At 43.2% G+C, this 25327-nt stretch overlaps 2 protein-coding genes across 2 annotated transcripts in view; one reads left to right on the forward strand and one right to left on the reverse strand.

Annotated features, from left to right (window-relative positions):
* Positions 1 to 13022, forward strand: part of LOC119215366 (gamma-aminobutyric acid receptor subunit gamma-3-like) — a 52640-nt gene extending 39618 nt beyond the window's left edge. The window contains exons 8-10 of the mRNA XM_037467471.2: positions 1898 to 2050; positions 9792 to 9988; positions 10772 to 13022. Of these exons, the coding sequence (XP_037323368.1) occupies positions 1898 to 2050; positions 9792 to 9988; positions 10772 to 11053 (632 nt within the window). The 3' untranslated portion in view covers positions 11054 to 13022. The remainder of the gene's footprint in view (positions 1 to 1897; positions 2051 to 9791; positions 9989 to 10771) is intronic.
* The window catches only part of cfap221 (cilia and flagella associated protein 221), a 57891-nt gene continuing 36254 nt past the window's right edge, over positions 3691 to 25327 (reverse strand). Inside the window, exons 26-27 of the mRNA XM_037467448.2 lie at positions 9148 to 9325; positions 3691 to 4403 (exon numbers count right to left, since the gene is read on the reverse strand). The gene's annotated coding sequence lies outside the window, so the exon portion shown is untranslated. The remainder of the gene's footprint in view (positions 4404 to 9147; positions 9326 to 25327) is intronic.

A 25327-nucleotide genomic window follows, 5' to 3' on the forward strand; every position in this document is an offset into this window, starting at 1 on the left:
TTCTATGTAGAGTATGTATGAGGTGAGGTTCAGCTGCGAGCCGAGGACAAAAGGTCCTCTCATACAGATGTTTTATTCAATGCCACATCCTTTTCATGGAAGCGCCTGAGTGGCAGCAGATTATCAAACAACGTTCTTCACTGATATTTAAAGTGATGCTCGTCTGATGCAGAACTTTGTCAAGGTTACCGAGCAATGGCTTTTGGTTGCCAAGTGTTGTAGCTCAACATCTCCCTGCTGCCGTCGTTTAACGTAAAACTGTTGGTTGGACCTGGTAAAAATATGAATAAAAAACGAGGAGCGTCCTCGTTTTTTATTCATATTTTTACCAGCTTTTCGGTTTCCTTCCGTCTGTCTTTTCTCAATCAGTCTGCTTTCCCATTTCAACGAGATTATTTTAGTTAAAGCAATTATAAATCTAGTTCCAAAATGTAAGACATTTTTGTAGTCTTGAAGGACCAAAAATTCCAAAATGACTTTGACAAATCTCAGTGACGTTTATCAGCTCTTCACAGTGTTGATTAAAGTCACTGAAGAACTAAGATCTTAGTACAGCTTTGGATACTCGTGACAATCTCATTAGAAAACTGTCCAAAATGCTTTTCATTTTAAGTATATGTAAATGATTTTCCTCAAGGGTCAATCCCCGGCTTGTGGCTGTTTGGTAAGCACACCTCTGTTCTGTTACACAATACACAGATACGTCTTCTTGCAACATTTGCTGACTACCTGCAAACTATCGCATCTAATAAAGTGCAGAATAGTAACAATCGTTGAGTGAAATCTGCTTTAATGATCAAGTTAAAAGCAAAGCAAGACATAGCCTCCAGCTACAGATCAGACCTTTTAATTACTCAGCAAGCTGCTTCAGTGCTCCGTGGGGATAGATGTGTGTTGTTCATGGGCGGATTAAAAGTATGGTACCTTACCAAATAGCAGGGTCACCTTGAGATGGATGCAACTTCCAATGAACACAAATTACAACACACTTCTCACTCGAGCTCTGCATGGCTGTATCCAGGCACTGTGTAAGAACATACATGTGTATATAATGTGTATAGTGCCCAGTTTTCTAATGCCAACAGCAGGAATAATGTGATCCCCCTCATTGTAAGGTGTTTTGGCACAAGAACAGAAATTAGTACAGATATATGTACACGTATATGAAAGAGTAAAAATTGTTCTTTTTACGTCATGTGTTCCTTCTGTAAGCGCATACAGTCTCTACGACTAGATTGCTACCTGAACTAATATTGCAATAACATCTCAAAGTGACTTAGGGGTGTGGGTTATAGCTCTACAATATAGTGTATGAATAATAATACAAATAACCTACAACTTAAAGTATACTATCCAAGCAAATTTATTTGTATAGTATAATGTGGCCAACTGTATAGAGCAGAGAATAAAATATAATATGTATACTATTATATTTATTATTATTTATTACACTATAGCATAGTGTAATAAATAATAATGTTTATGAGGATGAGATGAAATTAGAGTGTGCTATGATATGAGAGCAATTCTCTAAGTATTTGTCAGGCAATACATGCAAATCAAGTCCAACGGAAACAATAGAGAGGGAGAGGTATGAGTGTGTGTGCGCGTCTTAGTGTGTGTGTGTGTGTGGCTGGTCAGAGCAAAGGGACAGTCTGTTTCCTCTGAAGCTGTTGTACAGTCTGATAGCACCGGGCACAAATGAGCGCCTGAAGCTTCTGGCCGGGATGAATCATCCTGATTCATCACGAGAGGAACACATTTCCATGGCAATCAACCCCTTACTTGTTGAGGTATTTTACTGCGTTTTAGTTGTGGGCTGAGAGGAACATCTTTGTGCGTAGTTTTGCTGTTCACTGAAATGGATGTTTACACCCCATCTCCTCTCTCACGGCAGGTGAATACGTGGTGATGAGCGTGTACTTTGACCTCAGCAGACGAATGGGCTACTTCACCATCCAGACCTACATCCCCTGTATCCTGACTGTGGTCCTCTCCTGGGTCTCCTTCTGGATCAAGAGCGACGCCACGCCCGCACGGACAGCCTTAGGTACACCACTGCACCGCCCACGTGACTGGGAGGGACTCCACGTTATTTGTTGCACATATGTTCTGTTTTAACAAATAGCAAGTAACTTGTTTCTTTCCTGTTGATGTTGGGTGGTGAGTAATCGTGTTGATGTCCAATGCTTTGTGCTCCATTTGCTTTGCGTTAGGTAATTGGAATACTTTCACCGGATAATATAAGTGTCTTTGCCACTGCTCACTCAAGCCCCAACTGAGTCTCATATGAAGAAAAATAATTGAAAATTGGTGGCAGGATTTAGAGCTTTTTTTGATTTCACATTCAATCTGAGATTTGGAGCGCTTGATAGCAAAAGCAATAATCTCTTTTTGATTGGTAACCGCAATATTATAACTCAGCTTTTGTTGCAGTAGTTATTACCAGCAAAAGCAATCATATTACTGGAATACTTGCACATCGATCAACAAAAAAGAATCAAATATAATTGTGTGTGTGTTATACTGTATATCAGCCATTCATGAATGAATATGCATGTTCCACCTCCAGCTGTGCATTAAGCCTAATTTGAAATGTCCCATCAGTGTTTCTTATTACTGTGGCGTTAATCTTATTTTCTTTGCTTGAGTTGACAATTATTTTGAATTATTTTCCTCCCCGCTGCATGCCTACCATTAGCTCATTTGCTTTCCTGTGGATGATGTTGTGCTGGCGACCCCTATTTAAGTTGGAATTCAAGGTAAGTGTCTTGTGAGGTCATGACCATGACAGTGACTAAAATATCATTATCATTATCGACAAACTATATTTGTTTAAATCAAGCAAAAATGTGGAGACAAATATTGCAGTTACTATGATTTTCAAATCCAAAGTCAATACAATGATATAAGAATAGTATTTAGTGCTTGCCTTTATTAACATAGAGATGTAATATAATATTGCGAATAGGATGCGACAACCAGTAACACAACGTGTGAATTATGACAGCGTGGGTTATGAGATGTGGTAAGGAGCAGTGCACTGGCCACAGGCTGGTAGAAAGTGTTCAGCAGCGCATCTGAGGCTCGTCAAAAGGAACAGTCCGCTCCGTCTTGTCCTGGAGACAATGTCGGTGTTATGGGATCAGACAGTCCACCGCTGCTCTCTCACTGTCTTGTTAATCAGCCCCGGGGGGCGGGAGGGGGGCTCTATGTTGCTCTATGTTGCACCATGTGGCGAACAATAATAAATAAAGGTGTCAGGAAACAAAGTTAAAGTGGAGGTGTAGTTGGTGAGTTGGGAACTGAGAACGTGCATCTCCCTTGAGGGGTGCCGATGTTGCTAATCACGACCTCAGAGGCCTCTCTATAACATACCGTAGTCAGAATGAGAGCATATTTGAGTTGCCGGCGGGTGAGCTTGATGGTGTTGATGGGACGAGAGAAGTCTGAGAATGTTTTGTCGATGATCCAATTGCAGCCGGTCCAGGGCCCAGTGGTGCAATCTTCTTTGTCACTGTGACCATGCAGGAGGTCTTCCATAGAAAGGGGGCACATCCATTGTGTTGCTGACAGGCTGCAGAAAAACTACCTTACAAGTTTTAGCAGTCCCCCCCCCCCCCCCCCCCCCCCCCCTTATCCACAGTCTAGTTTAAGTTCTACTTTACTGAGCGTTCATTCCGTAGCTGGTGTACCTTAATTGAAACGAATGTATAACTGATATGAAGAGTAATTGCTTAGATGGGTGGGATGGAAGCCTTGAATATAGCACCTGAGTGATGTTTATCAATTCTACGCCCTCAAAGTGATACTGCTGTACTGTATCGATTTGGGGAGGGGTTGGTCTTTTGCCCCTCTGGGGTCGATGTGGCAATGTCATGGTGTAAATTGTAATGGAAATTAGAATTTACAATATCCTCTAGCTTTCACAAACGGACCAGTACCTTGCATCTTTGGTAAGGCTTGTGAAGGTTTAATACTCTTCATTAACTCACTTGACCCAAGAACTTAACCGGATACGCCCTCTCCAACCCCCCACCTTCGCCCTCCCCGATGTCACTTGAACCGTGACGGCATTCACACGCCTCTAACGTTCTTTGATTCCACCGGGTCCTTGCTGCCCTTCATCGACCTGCCAGTCAGCCGATATCACAGAAGGTCATTCGGAACGCCTCAGTGGTAATAAAGAGGTCCGTTGGAGTTGTGTCCTTTATGAAGCCCACTGACAGAACTTCACTGAGCGTTGAACAATAAAGTCATCTCATGTTATATCGACTTTATTAATGAGCGAGTGTTGTTACTAATGGAGCCTTGGTTCTCTTGCTGTTAATGAAAGCCGCTTGTAAGATGAAATCGCGTTGTGCGTTCTGCTCGGCTTCGTTTGTTGTTGATGGAAGTTGACCCTGTGACAGAGAGAGAGACAAAACAAGGGTGTTTTTTATAGTTAGAAATGTGCTGAAATACTGCAACTGATTATTCAGTTGTCTTTATCCAGCAATATTCACGTCGCTAGAAGAAGCAACGTGTTTGTCTGGCTGCCTGCCATAGAAGGCAAGGCTTCTGGTGGCGTTGTGATACATGACCGAAGGCCGTGAAAAGCTTGTGATCTCCCTCAAACAACAGGTAGCACAGAGAGCTGCACGGGTCCTGATAAACAGCCACAATCGGCTCAACACAAGTCATTTAATGTGTCTCTTCGAGCACATCGCCGCCCTTTTCAGGTCGCCATGAGACCCGATCCCAAAGCTGAAAGGGAGTGAGATAAGAACAGAAAGGAGGGGAACAAAACCAGAGTGTGAGGTGGAAGGCGCTGGCATGTAGTGAAAGGCGCTGGCATGTAGCGCCAAGGGGAAGAAATGTCAGCCGGAGGAAAATGGATTGGTCGAAGAGCGTAGAGGTTGAAGTCCATGTAAAGGGCGGGTGATGCCACAACCCCTCCAGGTGGTGTGCCTTGACAAGCTGCTAACGTGTTCCAGGTGGTTTTTCCAAAGAGCTGTCACTCACCTGCCATTCCTTCAGCGGCAGGACGCGTGGACAGCAGAGCGGTCGAAGCAAGAGAGCTCTGGTTGATTTCCATTAGGCCTCAATGTCTGCAGCTTAGATGGAACGGGACAGAGATGTAGTCCCTCCCCACTCCGGGCAAAAGCTCAATGTGGAGAGCTGGAACTGGAGTTCATTAAATTGATTGATTGTAGTTTAGCCTCTCTTTTCACTGGAGCTTTGTTCAACCACAGGAATTGTATTCATCTGAAACATGGGGCCAGGCTTACACCAAGTTCTGGCTCATGTTGCGGCAGCGGTGGGGAAAATAACATTTAAAATCCAAAGGTTTGTCTGCGAGAGCTGTCATTCACACACATGCCTTTCAGTGGCGATGTGTCAGCTTGGGTGTAAGAGTTGACAATGTTTCTCATGGAAACTCTACCAGGAAGGCAGTGAGATGGGACGCAGTACAGACAAGTCAGACCCTCATACTGTGTTGAGAAGAAATGTAAATGCTCTGTTTACCACAAAAAGCTTGAAGCAAAATTAACTTTAATTGCCATAACGCAACATACGTTAAAGTTTTCCTCCCTAAAAGTTTCCTTGTCGCAATAGATATCGAGCTGACCATAAAGAAAAGGCATGGCTGGGTAGATAAATTATAGGAGGAATTACTGCACTCTGTTAAGTCCCAAGTGTCTCTTTGGTCAGAGGGGAGTCATGTGGGGCCATCTCACTGATTACATGCACAAGGCCTCTACGGTGTGTGAAACACCCCAGATTAGACTGAGGTTACCATATGTAGCATTTTACCTTGATCACAAGCACATTCATTTGAAAACATCAGCATAATTACCACAAACAAACGAGCTTTTGCAGTGGAGGCTGTCCATTCCGATGTGCGCTGCATTTCACTTTGCGTTGATGTGCTGGAGCGCTTCAGAGCTCAAACGAGGAACACCTTCACTTTTGCAAATAATACGCACTCTTTGACTGTTTTCACTGCATAATATCGACTTCACATTAGCCTACTTTGTCCGAACATATACAGTGATATATATAATATATATATATATATATAAAGCGATGCAAATGGTAGTGACAGCCACACAGGACTGAAACAGGCCAAATCGGGTTCATAAACACAACTCTGTGGATGCTTAGTCTTTGCTCATTGTTGTGAAAACATGCAGATATGGATTTACCCAGCATGTTGGTTCAAGTCAAATTAAATATTGGTCTTCGATCTGTAGTCAAAGAAAAGTCCATGCTGTCCTGTGAGCCGGCCATTGATCCCTGACTGGTACTCTACAGTGCTATTTATAGATGCTCCATGAACACAAGCTTTGTTCTGTTCGCCCGGACAAATCCCAAGGACCAACGTCTGATATTTGTTAGCATATTGTAGCAACATCCCCATTACTGTTTTATGCCCAATGCCACGTCTTTGAATTTCAATTTAGCTTTCTTGTTGCTGTGATTATACCGTCAACATCATTCTGCAGTCTGTAGCAGATCTGTTCTGTGCAGGCAATTGCACTGGAGCTTTTCACACTTCTTTGTGATGGCCCTTGTTTCCTGTCTGTAGATGTGAGACTTGCGATTTATTTTAATTTACCTAACTTCGTGTTTTAATCTAAGCTGGCGAAAAGGAGAGAGTCTAGACGAACAGTACACCAAAGGAGGTAGCTTGAAATAGATGGGAGCAACTTGTCTCTATGGAAACCACAGGCAAAACAGTAGCACACTCTGCCATGAAAGGCTTGTGGGAGATGAGGATGAAAGGGACACAGAAGAGGGAGGGAGGGAGGGAGGAAGAGAGAAAGGGGCCAAGAAGGAAAGACAGCGGGGTTACTAGAATAATGTGCGCTTCATAGAAGAAGATATCAGTGGCCCCAATTGCACTGATGTTTCTGGGTTCATCTTTCTTTAAAAAAAATATTTAATAAGCCAAAAATTTGCTGTAAGTCATATGATTTACCAGTGTGACCGTTTTTTATTGTATACTAACCACACCTCACTTTTACAGTTATTTTAGGAAGGGTTAGCTACCTCAATGTGCGACTAAAACGTCGACCACTTAAGGGACCTGAGCAAGGATATTATTGGAGAATTGGGAGGTGGTCTTGAGTAAAATCCATGTGCACTTAAAACCTCATACTATAGTGTGTCAAAAAAAGGAGAAATAAGGTACCACAGTATGCTATGTCCAAAATAAGCTGACAGTATAGAATGTTACAACAAGCCCCAAAAGTAAATCACAGTGTAGTGAAGAAAAAAAGAAATAAAGGTTGAATAAAGTGAAAAGGGGTTATAGTATGGCATGTCAAAAAAATCATAGCATAGCATGTTGAATCAAGCCATAGAATAGCAAGTGAAACAAAAGTTTTGTAAACAAGTCCAAACAGATCATGATATAGCATCTCTTAAAAAGACAGTATAAAAAAGTGTCATAGTATGTTGGGTCAAATTTGAGAAACAATGTATGAGGAATGTCTGGTGATGTGGTGTAGGGGAAGATCAGAAAGCGTCACTTCTGCTGGTTCTATGTTCAAACCTGCCCTCAGAGATTGTGGGATTGAGTCCAGCAGTGGACCAGTGTCCTGCAATGGTAGTCTTTTTTTTTTTTTTTAGCTTCTACTTACACCGTCATGGTCAAATAGAAGAAACAAAGCCTCATATATATGTGTGGAGGAATAGCACAGGGGTTCAGCTTAAGGGCTGCAGAGTTGAAGGTCTCAGGTTCGACCCCCGTCATTGTGCATGTGAGTACATCCATGACAATTGCATCTGCGCTTGTAATAGTTTTGAGCGTGTGCTGTCAAACTCAGGGTCAAATACGAGAAACGAAAAGTATAAAGGTGTAGGGAGGAATAGCTCAGGGGGTAAGCTCTAAGGCTTCAGTTTGGTAGACCCGGGTTCGATACCAGCCAACCATATGTTGCAAGTTAAATGGGATGAGAGAAAAATTGGGAAACAAAGACCTCAAGGTCATTGGACATGTGAGACACAGTGATGAGGTAGGTCTTAACTGCACTTCGGTGTGTTGCGGTGGGGTTCTCCCCACCGGTAATTTCCTAGCTCTGATCCCACTGGGGTTATGCATTAAATGGAATTATATTTTGCCCATAGTTTTTTTTCCAGGTAGGACTAATTTGAAAGTACTAGTAGTACTGGTACTAGTAGTACCCCCCCCCCCCCCCCCGAAGTACTGTACTGCTGCTGCACAAATATACATACTCGTAGTTATTATTACTTTCATTACTCATTTCATTTCTATTATTTTAGTTAGTTTTTTAGAAAGTAAAAAAAAATATGCGCAAAATATAATTCCATTTAATGCATAACCCCAGTGGGATCAGAGCTAGGAAATTACCGGTGGGGAGAACCCCACCGCAACACACCGAAGTGCAGTTAAGACCTACCTCATCACTGTGTCTCACATGTCCAATGACCTTGAGGTCTTTGTTTCCCAATTTTTCTCTCATCCCATTTAACTTGCAACATATGGTTGGCTGGTATCGAACCCGGGTCTACCAAACAGAAGCCTTAGAGCTTACCCCCTGAGCTATTCCTCCCTACACCTTTATACTTTTCGTTTCTCGTATTTGACCCTGAGTTTGACAGCACACGCTCAAAACTATTACAAGCGCAGATGCAATTGTCATGGATGTACTCACATGCACAATGACGGGGGTCGAACCTGAGACCTTCAACTCTGCAGCCCTTAAGCTGAACCCCTGTGCTATTCCTCCACACATATATATGAGGCTTTGTTTCTTCTATTTGACCATGACGGTGTAAGTAGAAGCTAAAAAAAAAAAAAAAGACTACCATTGCAGGACACTGGTCCACTGCTGGACTCAATCCCACAATCTCTGAGGGCAGGTTTGAACATAGAACCAGCAGAAGTGACGCCTTCTGATCTTCCCCTACACCACATCACCAGACATTCCTCATACATTGTTTCTCAAATTTGACCCAACATACTATGACACTTTTTTATCTTGTCTTTTTAAGAGATGCTATATCATGATCTGTTTGGACTTGTTTACAACATGCTACACTATGAACTTTTGTTTCACTTGCTATACTATGGCTTCATTCAACATGCTATGCTCTGACTTTATTTTCCTTTTTTAATTTTTAATTCACCGTACTCACTGGTACTTTCCCTCGACTGCCTGAATGCTGAGAAAATGTCCTTTCTTAGCACAGAAGTGGAAAGGAGAAAAGGAGAGAATGTCCACAGTGGTCCCGGGTGTTGATCTGGGCTTTACGTGTCAGCAGGTCATGGACTATCAACTTCTGATGTGGTGGCGCCTGCTTCCTGAAGATCTGTCTGTTTACAAAGAGCAGACGTTCAGAACCATTTAGTCCAGTTAAATGGATGATATTTATTAATTAAACAAATACTTTACATTTTTATACTTGTTGGTTCATGTATAGAGAGCCTCACGGAGCCATTTTGGTTGCAAGCACATAAGTAAGGGCCTTATAGGTGTGTAGAAAACCTGGAAAAAGTGAAAGTACTACTAGCAAAGAAGCCATGGTACAATATAAGTATTATATACATGTTTAAAAAAGGCATTCTATGTCAAAAGAGCTTCTTAGATAAACTAGTTTTACAACATCGAGGGCGTGAAAAAAAACAATCAATACATTTTCTTTTCCTACTTCAGGTGCTCGAGATGGATGCAACAATCTAGCCAGAATGCCTCTTGTGTATTATTGATGGTGATTAATAGGCCTCTGAGCAAAGAGCAAGTATTTTCGCTGCATTACTCATATGTGCCTTACCTCCCCAGGTATCACCACAGTACTGACCATGACCACCCTGAGCACAGTAGCCAGGAACTCACTACCTAGAGTGTCCTACGTGACGGCCATGGACTTGTTTGTCACCGTCTGCTTCCTGTTCGTCTTTGCTGCCATGATCGAGTACGCCATGCTCAACTACTACTCCTACAGCATCCGCAGACCTCCTGCCAAGATGCAGAGACTGGTAAGTCTATGGCGATGTCTAATGGCGCTTCTCTGCTCTTTCTTCTTTCAAAATGGCTTTACAAGCCCGCAAGTCATGCGTCTTTGGTCAGCTTTGTTTATAGAATGCGCTGAATGACTCCATTCATTGTTTTGTAATCAGAAAACTACAAAACAACGAGGGTGCACATTTTGAACAGATCCATCTAAAAATACATATTGTGACAGAAAAGTCTTTCTGGCCACGATGGTTGGGTTTCTGAAATCGAATAACAATATATGCCTAATGCTCTGTGTGGGCGTGCTCAGGGCTGCCACCGTTTACAAAGAGCGACTGCCATTTCCCTCTCTACAGAATCCATGCCTCTTCATTACTTCCTCCCAGTGGAGGGCTTTTGCTCAATATCTCTCGGTGACAAGAAAGACAGTCAGCTCGCCCTGAACAATTAGGTCCAGTTACATCCAGTCCCCTCCTCTGCAGTCCTGGCTCCGCGCTGTGTTTTGGCTCCTCGGTCTCGGGGGAAGCCTCATAGTTCCCTCTCCCCGCCACCCATGTGGCCCCTTTGTGCCTCCCACTCAGTCAATTTCTGTTACTCCACAAGACTTTCTCTCGCCTCCAGCTCTTACTGGAAGAGCTGAGGGGAGGACTGTGCAAAGACTTTTACCCCGAATTAGGTTGCCGCTTAACACACCATTTAAAAAAACAAAGAACTCTGACCAATATCGATGATTCTCGTTACATCTTTCAACAACAGTCATTCATTCATTACTCCAGTTGAGCAATTCTCCCTGTCGTCCCGTACAGGCCTACTCATCTTTTAACGTGGGTCCCCCCCCTCGGCCCATGATGCCCGTGGGCAACTCCCTGTTCTGGCAGGACTACGACGACAACTGCTTGTACGAGTGCCTGGACGGGAAGGACTGCAAGAGTTTCTTCTGCTGCTACGAGGAGTGTAAAGAAGGTGGCTGGCGGAAAGGACGAATCCACGTCAACATCGGCGAGCTGGATGCCTACTCGCGGGTTTTCTTCCCCACCTCCTTCTTGCTCTTCAACATTGTCTACTGGGTCAGCTACCTCTACCTCTAGGACAACGAGCTGCCGGCGTCATCTCCACAGACGGGGTCCCGTTGGAGGCTCTCAGACAACAGACAGATGGGGCTTGAGAGGCGTCCGGGGACGGGGTTGCGATGTTGGTCGTTGAGATGGCCGAGCACCCATAGTGCCTTCTTTAGAAAGGGTGCGGCACCGAGAGGCCCGGCTTCAGAGTTCCCTGCGTTATCTTTATTACCTCATCCGCCACATGCAGAGCGTCTGTTCTTTGTTGAACCCCACTGGAGACATTCAAAACTAACAACACGTCATTTATTTTGTAGCAGCTTACTTTTAGTTGTACTCTAGACTTACTTGTATTTGAAAACAACAACATAATTTCTGTGCTTGTATCTTAATAGAGCAGGTCAAGCACCTCACCCATCCGCGGTTTGTCGGCTTTCAGCGAGCGTTCGTGATGTTTCACAAACGAGCGATGCAGTTTACAGTAAATGCCAAGAAGATTTGGGTGTTTTATAACAAATGCTAGGTTACACGAAAAATGTTTAAGGACTGCATAAAGACATACCAATCTCATACTAAACGTGCTAATCTCATCCATATTCTGTATAGTACAGTCACTGAATAAACAGATTAGGGGGAGCAGAGCTGGCTTCTTCCTGGCAACAGCTACATGAAAACATTTCTACACCCTTTTCATCCTTATTTGTACAGAACTCTATTGGTTGCCGACCGCAAATAAATTGTTCACTCAAATAAGTATATAAACTGCATATTGGCACAGAATGAGCTGTAGAACTCCCATGCAAACACAAACTGTACATGGGGTATTTATTTTGCTTTAGTCATTGCCCCAAAAGTGGAGCTAGAGTTCATAAAATTGTCTTGATGAACGCTTGAATATCTCTCATGTCGTGCCACATGCAGGACCTAAAGGCTCCATGTGCCCCGCTGGAAATGATCACAGGTGCTGTAAAATAGGTCCCAATATACTGTACACACAGGGCTGTTGGAAATGGAAGCTCTAGATAACGGCATTTATACCTGTTGGTTTGAGACATTACAGTTTTGTTTACTGTTCTGTGGTGTTTTGGCTTTGTAGAAAAGTCGAGCCCCTTGTCCCCTCTCCTCCCCTCCTTCATACCCAAACACACACTTTTGCCCCCCGTATTTGTATGTTCAGAGAAAAGTGTATCTGATTAATGTTTCTATTTTCATACAGTTCTATATGGAATGTAAGTTAGGCCAGTAGTCAGTCTGGTTCCAGTTCAGTCAGTTCATGTGGCCTAAATGAGCTTATTCCTACATATTCATGAGGCCTCCAGACCCATTTGTGGCCCGTCCAGAGGTTTGCAATTACCATTCAGAACATCTCAAGTGAAGCTGGAGAGACAGCTGAGAGGCTGTCACTCTGCGCACACATATTTACTCTGCTGATGTATCACATTAGCTCCTAAGAGACAACGATATTTCCACCCATATCTACCAAGAACTGACTGAATTGCCAGAGCTTGGCTCACACCGCAGTAAACCCTCCTCACCTGATATTTCTACTACACTTTATAAGTGTCTTTGTCCGTTAGGAGCTCAATCACATTTTTCTACGTCTTATTGGAAGTCACCTGTGCGTTTTCAGCTGACTGGGACCTGTATTTATAAAGCCTATTTGGCATCAGAGTACAAACCATCAGCGCTGGTGAGCATAATGAACTGGCTCAAGAGCCTCTCCCTGAGACCTCATCACCCCAATTAAAGCTTTTGTAGTTCCTCTGAAAAGCAGCGCATCACTCACACCGTCACGAAAACACGCATCGCTCCAGCTTCATCCTATAAACCAGTTGTGTTTTGTCGGCGAGGTCTCTGGGAGGAGGGGTGGGGGAGGGTGTATACACTCTGACTTTGTATCAGCACTCTTGGGGGAGATATTTTATGAAAAAAGGAGGTACAGTGAAAATAGTTTTTTCTAGTGCGTGGTACATTGCTTATATTAATAAATAACGTTTTGGTCAAGTGCTACTGTGAAGTCTTTTTCTGAGAGATACTATTATTCAATTGGAAATTCCATTATGGATGGGGTTTAAACATCCTTTTTTGTGTGCTAGAATGTCATGCTGGTCTGATCTATACTGGGTTCACATCAACAAGCGTGTAGACATGCATGTGAATACATGTGTACTGATCTAATTACTGCAGCGTCACTACTTGCAAAAAAGATGCATCAAAAGGATTTTGTCAAGTAAATTTTCTGAGCCCAAATTTCCCTCAAAGAGCTTTACAAAAACAACACTCTCTAACCTTAAACATTCCAAGATCCTTCGCCCCACACAACACATAAAAAGATGGTAGATTATAACAAACGTTTCCCTGAGAGCTCTGCAGTCTCTGCAACATGCAACGCCGTCTATCCTTAGACTCCTGATCTGAATACAGACAAACACCACAAAAATAACTTCAGACAAAGCGCATGATGTGCACCAGAGGAGGGATCCTTGTTCTGGGACCAGTGGAGCAAGACGTCCTTTACTTGAAAAGAGGCAATCTGGAAGAGATCCTTTCAATATCTCTGTTTAGGAGGTAACACATCAGGGATTGACCCTGTGGCCCAGCGATGAAAGAAATAATATATTTGTCTTTGGCAAGCTTACCAGAAGAGAAAAATCTTCTTAAGTCTTAAGGATAGATCCCTTAGTGAGAAAACAGTCTGTGAAAAGTAAAGTAAGTTCCGCATTCAAGGTTTCCTTGGAGAGTCCAAAACATAAAGAAATACCTGTAGTTCAATGTTTTGATGGGCGAGTTGGCAAATGAAACTCTCCATAAACAACAGTGTCCTACAAATGTCCTCAAGCGGTGCGCCCGCCTAATAACAATCACACCGCTAATATCCAGCAACGGGTGCACGAGTGCGTCGCGGCTTTGCCACGAGATTGCTGACCCGCTTCGAAGCCACACAGTGAGCCGCGTGTGCTATTGAAAGTGTGTGCACGGGTATGGATGTCTACGTGTGCAGAAGTGAGTGAGTGTGTGTGTGTGTGTGTGTGTGTGTGTGTGTGTGTGTGTGTGTGTGTGTGTGTGTGTGTGTGTGTGTGTGTGTGTGTGTGTGTGTGTGTGTGTGTGTGGTTGTAGGTTAGAGAAAATAAACCACAGGTTCTACTCAAACTTCAACCGTTGAACCCAATAAATATATTTTCAATAAATGATATATTTACGTCTTTATCCCACAGGCATAGCACTGCCCTTTAATATCTCATATTTGATAGGGGGCCTTCAGGTGTCCTGATGCTTCCTCCTGACTCGGGAAATGTTCTGTGAGAAGCTGGTGGCGTTACTAAATAAATCCTCCCGCGTGTCTCAGACTGGGACGCTGAACCTCTGATGGGTTTTTGGAATAGAGCCTCATCATTTTCCAAGTTCAAGGCCGTTATATTTGAATAACATCCAGAGTATTCTATCACATCTGGCGGATGAGCGTCATGTTTCTGATATTTAGGCTGGGGCTGGCTTTGATTTGGCTCCTCATAACTCCTGCATCTGGTGCTGAGCAGATACTGAGGGGACATTATGGCCTTTTCCTTTCTCTTTCTCTTTTGCTACACTACCAGTATTATGAATAGAACTACACTTTTTTCACAAACTGTCATTTGCTCAGTTGGTTTAAATGTATTATTTAGACACTGCTGCTGAACTGCAAATTACTCTGTAGTTTCTGAGACAGGGTGCAAGTAAGACGACTCCAATGAGGAGCTTGCAAGTCTGTCCAAGAAGTGTGCAGTAAACAAAGGCCAAAGGCAGGCAAATAGCTCGTAACTTCTAAAATGGACATATATATATATATCTGTGTGTGTATAACAGCACACAAGCGCTCCATTCTATCAGATCTGCCTTTCATGAGTTTCAACCCTCGAGATCTGAGATTTCCTCTGAGAGGGCTAAAGTGTTATTTATCCATGTCTGCTCGCAGCCTGATGTTGACTTTTCTCCTTCATTTTTATTCTTTGTTTTTACGGAGGGTTCCTCTGGATTCATAATCTCAAAATCAAGCCATACTCACTTTCTTGAACTTCCACAATCTGAAGTGATTTGTCTGGATTTTCAATTGAATGTTTAAGGGATCTTAACTTTTATAGAATGGAAATGGAAACTGAACATAATGGATATGCATAAACCATTATTTAAATGTTGCCTTTTTATTATGGTGCAAAACGGAAACAGTGTCGGATTTTAATGGTTATCAAGGACTATATTGGACTTCATTGGTTTCTGCTAAGGAAGCACAAAAATTAGGATAAGAAAGGAAATTGGGTGAAAAGGGAATTCTGCAGTCTCACTGAAAAATCCCTGCTAAAAAAAAAACTCACGATGGGGAGATGTGATACTTCCGTGTGATAATGGGGAGAATTGGGCCGGGGATTTCACTCTCACTGCAGCAGGAAAGGCACGATAACACACAGGACAACATCTTGCATTTTTGAACATTGAGATAATGCCATGATTTGATTAAAGGGAACACGTGGAGTCTAGCAGTCAGTAAAAAACAGCTGCGTCATTTTACATTCTTTGTCGCAATCGGTTTCAGGATCCAGGTGATTTATGATCAAAAGGGGTGAATAACCACACCATGCAAGCTGCTGTAGGATTAAACCATTACAGTCATGCAATAGCGAGTTGTGTTGGAGTCCTGATCAGTGACGAGATATTCATCACCACGGCAACAAGGAGTACTGTACTGTGTGAACTTCAGTAAGACGGTAATCATATATGTATATATATATATATATATATATATATATATATGCAAAATAACTGCAACAATTAGCTATGCAGCAGAGTAGAAGCAGATTTGTTACACGTTGCTCCTTTTAATTACTTATATCTGTGTAAATGCAATGTGTTGCACACTGTTGCAGTACGAGGTGGAGCCAGCAGCCACGTACAGTGCTTCCGAAAGTATTCACAGTGCTTCACTTTTTCCACATTTTGTTATGTTAGAGCCTTATTCCAAAGTAGGTTGAATTCATTTTTTCCTCAAAATTCTACGCACAAGCCCCATAATGAGAAAGTGAAAAGGGGACATTTTTGCAAATGCATTAAAAAAAAAAGATGGAAAATATAACATGTACTATGAGACCATGAGAAACTTAAGTCTCTGGTCGGATTGAACTCTTTGGCCTGAATGCCAAGTGTCGTGCTGCTTAGCACCTGGCCAATAACATCCCTACAGTGAAGCCTAGTGGGGGGGTTTCAGCCGGAGGAAGTGGCAGACCAGTCGGGATTGGGGTACAGAGACATCCTGATGAGGACCTCAGGCTGGGGCGGCGGATCATCTTCCAACAGGACACCACACAGACAACAAAGCAGTGGCTTCGGGCCACTCTCTTAATGTCTTAGGGTCCTAGAGTGGCCCCGACTTCCCATCCAACCTGATGAGAGAAGCTTATAGCGCCGTCCTCATGAGGGGTTGAGGCTGTTTGCTGCCAAAGGTGCTTCAACAAAGTATTGAGCAAAGCCTGTGAATAATTATGTACATGTTATATTTTTATTTTGTTTCACTTTGTCATTATGGGATGAATTTAATCCATTTTTGAATAAAGCTGTAATATAACAATGTGAAATAAGCAAAGCGCTGTGAATACTTTCCGGATGCAGTGTAAGTGCTTAAGTGCCCAAACGAGAAGAAAACATCAATTCAGAGAGCTGCTTTTCAATAAACTCATCTTAAGCCATAGTTGATGCTCCAAATTGATGCGTGTGTCTGGGTTGTTGTTGCGCGCTTTTATCTTTGCCTCTTTTATTTCTGTCACCGGGCAGCAAATTTATAAAAAGACGAGTCCTGACAATAATCAAAGAGAGTGTATTGAAGAACAACTTCAAGCAGATTTAGTTTTTACAGAGACGAATATTACTGCTAAATGCAAGTAGTCTAAGAAGTCCAATTTACATCCAATATAATGACCAATTAACGGAATAGATACAATTCAAAAAAGCTGGATAGTAATATGATCATGATAAACAGGTTTTGGAGCCGATGCTGTCTGGTGCCACAACAGCACAATAAACTGAACTATGGAATCTGGGTGAGTCGACAGCCTGAGGGCCACTCACACAGAACTGTCGCTAAACGACTGAATGATGTGTCGTTCATTGTCAACAGCGGGTAAGTGTCAAAGTTAAAGCGACACTCCAGAAAGTTAACTTTGATGGGATCGAGGTTGTTAAGCACCAGCTAATCGGTGGCGGTATAATTCTACCGTTGAGTTGAGTTGTGCGTGATTTGAGGATAAACAAACCCTGCCTGTCTAAATGAAGCGATCTGATATTCCAAGGAGTTTAGGGATGAAAACTGAGCATGTCGGCTTCATTACAGTTGAAAATTGGATGGTGGAACAAAGGCATGTGCCGCATGCACAAAGGCATCGCCGACATGTCGCAGTCGGCCAAGCGCTCGGGCCTCATCTGAGAGCTTTCATTAACGGAAACTCAAGGGAAATCTGTATGTGACTACGTGGGTCCGACTGTGTGCAGCAATGCAGAGAGACGACTGACGACTTCATCAAAGATGCATCCCGTTTCTGTCTGTCTGCCTAAAGTAACAAAGAGCAGCTCGTTTGGACCAAGACACAGTACTTCTAGGTTCATTCCATCCAGAAGTGAGAGTTCATTCAGCGTGGGATAAAATATACTATAAAAAGTATATAAAAAGTATTTCCAAGATGAGGGTGCTGTACAATAACTATCTGCTAATGAGGAATTTAGAAGGCAACATTGCATTGATCACTACGGTTTCAGTACACGCTCACAGCTTTGAGAAAGGTGTTTAAGAGAAACAAGCAGCTGGGGCAGCTCGGCTGGCCCTTTAGATCCTGTGAGGGGGGGGCAACCTGAGTCAAAGTCATCACAGCCAACCAGCTGTCACTGCCGGGCGCTCCGCCTCCCGAGGTCGGCCCTTGTGGTATTTTGGACTTGGCCACTGGTGTCTGCATCTCAAGCTCGTGATATTTCTATCACTTTCAGCCCTCGTGCTTTTGGCTTCTGGTCTAATCGTGAATTGGCAGGATCGCAGCCATCTCGCCGAATAATAACACATCCCCTAATGGTTATTGCAAAGTCCCAAACTAAAACAAGACGTCCCGATTGGCTTCAAAAGGTGGATTAAAAATCGTTCCAGCCAAAAAACAGAGTGTGATTAAGGTCGAGCTCGGCATTGACCTGCTATCGACTCATGTCATGTTCTCCTTCCTCTTCTGGAATGAGAGGATTTGAATCTTAGAACAAACAACGTGAGCTAGTTCGGTGGGCCTCTTGATGAATAATGAAGAGAGGCGACAAAATGTTTCTTTACATACGACCTTTGTTACACGTCACCCCCCATGTCTCTGCCATACTTTCACATTAATGCCCTTTAAAATATTTAGCCGGCGTCAGGTGTGATGGCGAGCTACGCTGGGGTTTTTTTCATAGTTTTTGCCAACTGCACAAAAAAACAAAGGCAATCTTCTGGCAGCTGCTACCTCAGAGGGCTCTCTGGATTCGGAGACACAAACACGCTGTCAGGGTACAATGGTGCGATGTACAGAGGAGCAGCAGCTCAGAAATACACCTGGATTCTCGCACTCGATATCAGGAAGCTTCTTTAAATTCTGTGCACACCGTGTTTAATCTTGCATGAAAAAGGTTTTCATCTAATAGCGATTTTTTTTCGGGAATTCGGGAGAAATTGATGTCTAAGCCTTGGTACGTGGTCGCAGCTTTTCATTTGACTTAAAGACACTTGTGATTTGACACTTGAAATAGTGTGGGGACCGTTGGCAATACTGTTACACGCGGCGCCAATTATCAGCCCCCCACACCAGACAGCAATGATCTAAAATATGCATCTTGTCCAAAGTACGAGCAGAGAAACTTCAGATCCAGCAGCCACCCGCTAAGTGCACAATTCAACGGATAAATATGAGCTAGCTGCCATTATTACATTACATGTCATTTAGCTGACGCTTTTACCCAAAGCGACGTACATTGCATTTCCCAGCACACCATCTCTACTCCATGCACCACGGTGCCAATGTATGCTTACTAAACATCGGGTAGCCGCACCTAGTCTACCAGTATCTAGTCTAACTTTATGTCTGAAAACATGTTGTGTTTTGAATCTTATTCACCGTATTTTTTAATAGTTTTCGGCCCTTTTTGATGCGCTGACTGCTGACACACTGGACTTCGATTTCCTTACATGGGTGCAGTGAGAGCGGACTAGGCCGGTATGAATGAACAGAGAAAGTGATCCACCCCATCTATAAGATGGTTAAATGCACTAACTTGGTCCATTGTGCAGTTTATATCTGTGAACATACTCCTGAAATGACCGGCCGTATTGATTCGGTGGTCTTTTAAAGCCTTCAATACGGGCACATGATTGCAAAATGACACCACAAAATGCATCTATAAGAGTGTGTAGGGTCCATTCATGTGAAGTGGAGAACCTTTAGATACACCTATTCATTTAAAAGCTGGAGCATCGTCTCCATTTTCTTTTTTTGTCTTTTGAGCTTGCTCGAGTCAAATAAAATATTCAGGCTTCATCCCTGCAAGCCGAAGTCACTCCGGATGGATTTTTTTCTGAATGCACCCTCCGCCTTTTTCTTTCTCTCTCTATCTCCGTCACACACACACACACACACACCAAATGCCATAAACATACGCTGCTTGCCTCTGTGTGCTACAGATAATCTTCACGTGGCAGAGACCCCATTGAGAGTATTTATAACCCAATCAGACGGGTATTCAACTTTCTCTTCTCTTTGCACTGCTCCTGCCCTCGCTCCTGTGCGAATGTTAACGTCGCTCAATCAATACATCGCCGCGCGCTCTGCGTTGGCCTGTCTGTGTGGGAGCAGGTGGTTATCCACGAAAGGCACGTTTACGCCCAGACCAAAACTTGTCGCGCGGTTGAATGAAAACACATAAATGTGCGGGCATGAAAGTGCCTTCCTACAGCTCTTTGGGCCGATAATCACAGTTGTCAACTCAAGATGTGCAACTCCAAATAGCTGAATTTAAGGGTACATTTGGTTAGTTGCATGTCATTTCCTGACATGCATATACCTTGTTGCTATTCATTTTATTATAGCTCGGTGAGAAGAGAGTGTGTGCGTGTGTGAGATCAGGGACGTTGGAATTCCACCTTTAGTGAAATCTTGTCAGAAGTGACAAGCCGTATCCCTGAGAGGTAACTTAGTAGTGGCAAGAAATAGCACGGCAGGGTACGAATATACACACATGGTGTTTGTGTTCGCGCTCTCGGCATAATTGGCTGGTGACAAAGTCGTGTCTCACTTGCACTCATCTGAAGAGGTGGGTGGTTGTTTTCCAGGGATATGTGTATACAGTATATCAATGTTTTGGATCAAAATTAGCAAAAACTAAACAGCGTTAACCGGAGGGAAAAAGGGCTATAGTGAAAGAATGTGTTAAATGATGGATTAGTGGTAAAAAATAAAAGATTATTACAAAGCTTTGTATGTGCTGCACACAATTAAAAAAAGATTTACAATTACCTATTAACACACAGGGTGGTTGTACTGGATATATTTGGCTATACACCACAGGTAGACCGTGTCCAATCAGGCTGTTGGCAAGAGCCTGAAAAACGGTTTAAATGTTCTGAGCGAGTTTCCCTTTCGGAGTCGCATTTGTAGAGACTGTAGGATGGAACAAATAAAACAATGACAAATTCTTTGTGATGGGGGAGGGGGGGGGGGGGGGGGGTTCAGAATAATCGTGGAAAACGTGAATTGTCAATTGAGCTAACATGTACAGCCCAGATGGGCCCTGGGGGTCACAGGCGCCTGCTCCTGTCCAAGTGAGCGTCAAAACACACACCCCTTTTGACCGCACAGTTGTTCAGCTGAGATCTGTAATGATGTGTAATTAAGCCTCAGTTCAGGATCTGCTATTGCATGCCGATTCACGCCATCAATGGAAGGAGAGTGCGGAGAGAGAGAGAGAGAGGGAGGGAAGTGCAAGCCATGCACCAAGGTTGGCCACTGTCATCATCAGCGTTTAATGGCCCCGTTATTAGGTGCTGAAAAGGCAGAGAAATTACTGGGACAAAAAATAGCATGTTCTCGAAGAGATGCTCCTTTCAGAGCCAGGGTCCCACACTGAGGAGAAAAGATGGCGTCTCACTCGTGCCTGACATGCAGAAGCATCCCTTCTATTTTATGAAAACAAAACTCAATGTTGTAGACACACCTCATCAACACCCCGCTACTTCCTCTTTGGCGTGCCACATCAATCAAGCGCTTTAGTTCCGCCAGGCCGCACATCAATCACGCACTGATTTGGGAGTTTCGCGTAGTGCGGATACCCCCGCCGGGAAAGTGTGTGCGCGTGTTGTGTCTGAGAGGCAGTTCTCTTTTACTGCCCTCGCATCATGTTTTTTAGCTTCCATCAAGGTCCACCGGCGCGGTGGTAAGACGAGGCGGGTACGGCTGATGCCTCGCACAGCGCCCACGATGAATAACATCGAATGAGGCGGCAATGATGGGAGAGGGGGAACGTGCGGGAACACAATGCACCCGCCGAAACTGCCAGTACTGTACTTGACAAACAGCAATCTATTAGAATGTGGAGGGGTGAAAAAAATTCATTAGGAAAATGACGAATTTAAAGCAGCGGTGAGGAACGCCTTCTTCGCCTGCTAGACAGTCAAAATCGATTTCTTGCAGGACACATATTGCCCGTTTGAGCGTTGAATATTTTAATACTCGTTGCATATGTGATGCCGTATAACAAGATGGGAAATGAAACAGATGACATGTGGCAAAGGTCAAAACTTTCTGCTGGGACCAGACGAGCTGTTTCCATTCAATTACCGATGCTAAACGGCTACGAGGCGGCTGTAGTCTGGTTGGAGCTCCATCAGCAACTGCTAAATATTCATGTCTGACGATTTATCTATTAGCCGGATCCTTTAGAATTCCACTGTATTCAGTCTTTAAAACATTTTTTTCCGGTTTGGATCAGTTTGATGTTCTTTTTAGCTAATTGGTTCATGTTTTGTAAATCTAACATCTTCTGCTGACCAATGAAAAGTTGGATTCATAGATAATAAAACCTTCTGCTGCTTCGTTTAGCCGTTTTGTAGTAGTAGCCAGAGAGGCTAAATGTCCTTCTGTTACAGTAGTTTATCATTTCAGCTAAATGCTCCAAAAGGCTGAGTGCCCTCCTTTAAATACAGTTGTGGTCAAAAGTTTACATACACTTGTAAAGAACATGATGTCATGGCTCTCTTGAGTTTCAGCAGATTTTGTCACTTCTTCTGTTAACCCATAATAAAGTAATAAAAGAACCAAACTTCATCTTTTTTGTGACAAAGTATCTGTTCCAATCACTCCATCAGAGACGAACTCAAGAGAGCCGTGACATCATGTTTGTTACAAGTGTATGTAAACTTTTGACCACAACTGTATTTAAAAAGGAGGGCAGTCAGCCTGAGTGTGTATGAGTGGCTTGAGTTAATAATTCAAAGGACTTTCTGTTTTTCTAATGTAAAATATTCCGAAGAACGGTACAAAATCAAACGCGAAGCCAATTCAAGAGCAGCCCTGTTCTCAGGGCCTCTGTGGGACTCTGACCGAACCTTTGCACAGCAAACACAGAACTACAAGCTTCCTCGTTTCTAACGGAATCCATTATTCATACAATCGTCCAGGGGCCGCCTGCATGCTTTGACAATGCTGAATGGGGTGACAGTATGTAGACCGGCCTCATGTGAGGTATGTGTGTGAATGTGTGTGTGTGTGTGTGTGTGGTATACAGGTTTAGGGTCTGAAATCATTCTGACCAACAAACGCTGGAGGACATTAACATCTTATAAATACACAGTAAAACAAAATGTATAGCGGCCTCGTTAGTCATTTAATTTGTTTTAACCCCTTTGTTGACTGTAAATCTTTGACAAACTAACATTAATATGAGATTTTTGTCACGTTGATTAAAAGCTTATATCACAAAGGGATGTCCTAGTTTTCAGTGTCGAATGTGAGGTGAATGGGAGTTATTTTAAAGGACACGTTCTTTGTCTAAATGCTAAAAATGTCAATAGGAATGCTCAACCAACCGTTGTCATATTTGATGTGTGTATTTATATATGTGTATATATATATTATAGAGTATATACTACTCAGGCTGAATCTAGATTGTAAAGCCACATTTTCATTTGTCACGAGGCCTCGACAGATTCACCTCTGAAGGAGAGAGCTCAGCGGGGCTGATTACTGTTACGTGACTTGCAGTTTAACCTTTGATGGTACTCCACCTCTTAACTATCTCTATACTATCTCTGTCTCATTTTTTGTGATCGACAGAAGAACTGACATGTGAATGAGGCCAGAGTGAGACAACTGCAGATAGAGAAACTGTAAATACATCTATTTACGCTTAGATGTGATTCTGAAGGGGCTTTCGCTCAAGGTCAACGTCGAAATGTGGCCAATATGTGAGATTCTGTCCCCAAAGTAGCTAAACGTAAACCCCAGCGCTGTTACTCAAGATCAATTTGATTTTTTTCTTATTCAAGTTATACCCCGCAAAAGCTCCAAAGAATGAAAGGAGAATGGGGCATAATGTAAATATTAAGAAAAAAATGGATGTATTTTGCTGAACCAACATGCGTCAGCTAGGTGTTCCTGCTTGATCCGGTATTAAATGGGGCGATGGTGTCCTCAGGTTACAGAGGCCCGCCTCTGCAACCTGGAAGGCTGCTTTTAAGCCCCCTTGAAAGTAGAGAGTGGAAGATGAATGGGTAGCGCTCCTGTGTCCTTTGGCTACTATACTTCGCAAGCGAGGCTCCGAGCTCTTAGCCCAGCTGCTCAGTAATATGGGTGGTGGGAACACTCCAGGAGTGCTCTGTTTGCGACTCCCCTGCTCCTCCCCCTCCACCTTTCTGATGCCGGGATTGGGGGGGCGTTGCATCAGACAACTGCTGCAACGTTTGAATAAAAACAACATCTCCACATTCTTCATGCAGCTGAGGAGAGAGACGGAGCAGAGCACAAACGTCTCTCTCTACTAACTACTTTTCCTGGCCAACTCTGAGTGTCCTCCAGGAAAGACATCATGCCATCGATGCCATCTAGAGCCTTTCTATTGCCTTTAAACGTGGCTGAACACTTGTCCTTTCCAGTAAAGTGCTACATTACTTTCTCCACGGGGAGCATAAAAACATTCTGCCATGGTTCTTCCTTTATGTGATAGAATAGTTTGACATATTTTGGGAAACACTCATTTGCTTTCATTAACTTGTACTGTTCGTTTGAACGTGTCATTTTGTGGGCTCACATGACTCATGAGGACAGATGCATTTAATCCATTTGCATTTAATCGGTAACATCTGGTATCAGGTCTTCATACAGAGTTGCAGTATGTAGTGGGCGGGTTTGACTGACAGCATGTCGACTAAGCTATTGTTGTGCACTTTGTACATTTTCAACGCAATCACTAACTCTTGAATCTATTACGCTTTGAGCGAGTGACTTCTTGCTGATCGTCGAGTTCAAACTCCGGAACCCCGAATTTTTTCCCTTTGATTGATTGACACAGCATGATGTTTCTATTATTATCTTCTATTATATCAGCACAGAGTCATTTGCATGAAAATGTATTGTATACATCAAGAGTTGGAGGAATCTCAGGAAGCGAGACAAGACAAGAAAATGACCAGGGCAACTAGAGAAGCTAGCTGGAGATGGGTGTGTGTGTGGGGAGGGGGGGGGGGGGGGGCAGACAGAAAGAGAGGGATAAGGGGGGCAGTCTGCTGATGTGGATAGCTTGGGGAAAGCATGTCTAAACACCACAGCTCCGGGAAATTATACCCGAAAAAAACTCCTCCTGCAAAGGCAGACAAAGCAAAAAAAGGTACAAAGAAAGCTTTGCTAGCTTTGCTAGTTTTCTCTTTTCAAAACAGAAAGCAGCCTAACATTGTCTTTTTCAGCAAGCTACAAAAGCCTTTCAGAGACAGATCATTAGTGATTTATAGTCACTTAAAGATAAAAGACGTTATCCCCTCTCAGCTCTTCCTCATAGAAGCTGACAGATTAATGGGCTTCAGCCATCTAAATTACCCCTGTTAACCCAGGAGAAGCCGGTCGGTGAAGCATCAACAACAAAAAGGTTTCCATCAAACGCTTTTCATCCATGTTGTGAATTTGTAAGTAAACAAGCTTGAATTGGGGGAAAACAAGAAACAGTGTATAAAAGCCTGATTGGTTTAATACAAAAATTCCACCATAACTTGCATGAAAATAAATGACTTTC

The sequence above is a fragment of the Pungitius pungitius genome, chromosome 3 (genome assembly GCF_949316345.1).
Source record: "Pungitius pungitius chromosome 3, fPunPun2.1, whole genome shotgun sequence".
Taxonomy (NCBI): domain Eukaryota; kingdom Metazoa; phylum Chordata; class Actinopteri; order Perciformes; family Gasterosteidae; genus Pungitius; species Pungitius pungitius.